This window comes from Aptenodytes forsteri, unplaced genomic scaffold, assembly GCF_000699145.1.
Source record: "Aptenodytes forsteri isolate BGI_AS27 unplaced genomic scaffold, ASM69914v1 Scaffold96, whole genome shotgun sequence".
Classification (NCBI taxonomy): Eukaryota; Metazoa; Chordata; class Aves; order Sphenisciformes; family Spheniscidae; genus Aptenodytes; species Aptenodytes forsteri.
The window spans coordinates 2,633,128-2,636,543 of NW_008795029.1; the positions used below are offsets into that span (position 1 = coordinate 2,633,128).

A 3,416-nucleotide genomic window follows, 5' to 3' on the forward strand; every position below is an offset into this window, starting at 1 on the left:
GCAGAAGAGGCCACAGACCTGGCTGATCTGAGGGTAATTGCTGATTAATGAGTTGCACACAACTCTTAAGTATAGATAAGACTAGTACCAAAATCCTGTCATGGGTAGGGATTTGTAAATCAATACACTCGTAACTGGAAGCTTCTCCTTTCTTACCCTGTGGAAAAATCATAACCTTTCAATTACAAAAAGCAAACCACTTGTTTGAAAGATAAGTGTGTTTTTATTTTTCTAAGCTTGCACTTGTGGAACATAATAAATGACCTGATATAATGACAACTTTGCAAAAGAAGAATCCCCCTCTCCCCAACATCTGGACAGCAATATATAAATATTTACAATGAAAAAATAGGAAAGGGAAGAGAATGAAGTCAACATTAGCCAAGTCAGTTTGTTTCGACACATCTGATTTTGAACATCAATTATTTCATTCAATTCAATCTTAACCAAAACTTTCCTTTTACAGTACTGAGGCTTTAACTTCATCTTTTAGATCTCATGTGCAATAGATACACTCCTGCTCTGCTTCTATAGTTTTCTCCTGTACAGTAACCATAGAATTTCCCTACTAATTTTTTTATTTCAGTTTGTTAGCTTTGAAAACAACAAAAAATTAAATATAAGTTTATGTCTCCTGATACAAAGTTTCTCACACAGTCAAACACATCACAACACTGAAAATCAGCATAATGAAATGCTGTATAGCTTCTTAACAAGGACATTAGGTCTGGGTCCTAAATCTGTTGGCTTTAACAAAAGCTCTCTTCAAATAGAACAAGTACATATAGAAAAAATAACCTTCTTATTTTCTTGTTAAAAAAGGAAATGGTGCTTTCTATAAACAAAAGATACGATTTCCTTGACACGGATATAAGTTACAGTGGAGAGAGCTCAGAAAGCTTCAAATAAAATTGGCATTTGTTTAAAAGGATGATTTAAGAAGTTGGTTGGAAGAGGTTCAATCAGCCCATTTAGTCTGGTAATTCTAGAAACGTCAGTGTAAAAAAACCCTACTGTTTTTGCTTTCTGCTATACAGTGTCACACAATCACATGACTGAAAACATGTTGCCTGCAGAAATGGTAGACACCGATCACGCACGATTTGGTTGTATTATGTCAACACTGATTGCCTTGTCCAACAAGAGGTTCAACGTCCTTCGGATACCGAGGTGCAGTCCTTAGCAGTCGTTTCACACATGTGAGCTTCGTCTGCCTCTAGTGCCCAACGATACACGAAGCCTTGGCTCTCTTGCTTTATAATGTTCATTGAAGTCCAATCTAAAGCTAAGAAACCGAAGGCTTTCGTCAGAACTGGTTGTCAGCAGGACCAAGAACTGCTGGACGATTCCCTGAAAGAGAAAGAAAAACACAAGAGACAGCTAAGAAGACATCAGTAGTGTGTTTTGCACAGGGATGCCAGGTGGTGCCCAGGCCTGGCAAGGATGCAGAGGGAATCCAGGAAAGGGCAAGCACAAGCATTTATACCCAACTGTTAGCAAATGAGTTATGCTGGATTCCTTTGTTCTGCAAAAACCCAGAGCTTCATTTTATCTTCAAACGTCTGCCATGCACTTCAGAGTCTCCAGCGCAAACAGCTTGGTCTTTTAAACCGCCCCCCGCCTTGCCCCGCTGGCACCCTCCATTTGTCCAAAGGTCCCCAGGCTGCAGGGGAGCTGCCCCTGCGCCACTGACCCGGCCCTCCCACGGCAGCCCCACTGTACCCGGGAGACCAATTGAGGATCCAAGCCGTGCCAACAGGAGACCTCACCTTGTTTCTGTGTTATACGTACGATGCAGGCCAGGCCAGCATTAGACCACTGCTTGCCTCAAAAATACGTATTTGATGTAGGCCCTACAGCAGCAAGCGGCACCCCAGAAGAGCAGAGCACCTGCCCAGTAGGGCAGTCACTGCTACAGACCCAGTGGCTAGACTCCACGCATTTGGAGCAGTTTTTATGTGGGACTTGCACTCGGCATGCAGAAGGCACGCTTCTGGAGCCCATCTTCCCATTCGGCTCTAGCCAAGGGACTGCGGGAGCTCCACAGCATGCAGGAAAGCAGAGGACTTTGGGAGGATGGGAAGACTCACTTGAAGAGCTCATTCCTGATCTCCACTAAATACTAATGTGGACACGCCTGTAACTAGAGCATCCCATTACTTCTAAAGATGACCAAGGCTGGCCGGAGAAGTCCTGCATGGAAAATCCATAGTAGGGGTCAGCAGGAATACAGTCCAAGCAGGCAAAAGCTACATTGCCAACTTGGAGCAATCCTGTAGAGCTCACAAACTACAATCTATTCACAGCCTACGCTTCTTAAAGAATTTGGCTCCATTTTTCTCTGGGAGGGAGAATTGCAATATTTGGACCCAGGAGCAAATTCCTCCCAGATTTGAAGTCCTCGCATCAGAACTCAGGATGTCGACAGCCTTCAACAAAAGCCACCAGTATTTTACAACCTGGGTGCCCTAGTCTGTTTTCATTCAAACGTCCATGTGAACTGAAGTATTTTGACAATGCAGCACTTCAGCCAGGGTAGCTATAGCTTGGCAAAGCTATAGGCAATACAGAAATGGATCTGGTGCAAACCACCAGAGGGAAGGACTGGGAAGTGCTCTGCACATGCTGTACCGGTGCTAAGTCACAACTATACCTGCTATAAAGAACCAACTGTACTCTTACAAGGTAAAATGAACGTATGGGTAACAACCCAGTACAACCACTTCAACCTCATTCATTTACCTAGGGAAACAATGCATACTTGCATGTTTAGTATTTGTCTAAATGTGTATTTATGGATATTGAAATAAGAAGGAAAGATACAAGAAATATCAACAGCAAGATAGAAGAAAGCCGGCCCTACAGCTTTAAGTCAAACTCAGTATCAACGTCATTAAAAAATCCTAACTTCAGGCATGCCAAAGGTGATAAATAAGAGAAGTTAAAAGGTACACTACACGACATCAAGAGTATCTCACGTGTCAAAGTCAAGAGATGAGTTGAGGTAGGGTTTTGGTTTTCAGTTGACCCGGGGTCTAATTCTGAAAGGCTGCTGTGGCACATAGTGCTGTGTCCCTCCCTTTCATCGCTTTCTGGAATGCTTTCCCTGAAATCTAACAGCTGATTTTCCTGGGGAATGGGAGCTTTGGAATCAGATATAGCAAATTAAGACAAAGCCAGAATAATTCCCATCGAAGAAGATAGCCTGTGCACGTTCCCCCAAACAGCTTACCCATTGCTCATCTCAGTGCGCTTAAAATCAAGTGTTAAGCCCTTAATAAGGACCCTTTCTGTAGTCTTTAATAGCAATGACTTGCAAAGATGGCGAGAAGAAATGGAATGCAGAAGGAATTCTATTTTTTTTTTTTTTTTTTTTTTTGGGCGGGCCGGGGGGTTGTAAAAAAAAAGGGTGAAAA

The 3,416-nt window shown here is 42.8% G+C and overlaps 1 protein-coding gene across 1 annotated transcript in view; it reads right to left on the minus strand.

The window, feature by feature from the left end:
* Window positions 1-200: 200 nt before the first annotated feature.
* TUBGCP3 (tubulin gamma complex associated protein 3) overlaps window positions 201-3,416 on the minus strand; it is a 70,478-nt gene continuing 67,262 nt past the window's right edge. The window contains exon 22 of the mRNA XM_009276142.1: window positions 201-1,350. Coding sequence (XP_009274417.1) covers window positions 1,192-1,350 — 159 coding nt within the window. The 3' untranslated portion in view covers window positions 201-1,191. The remainder of the gene's footprint in view (window positions 1,351-3,416) is intronic.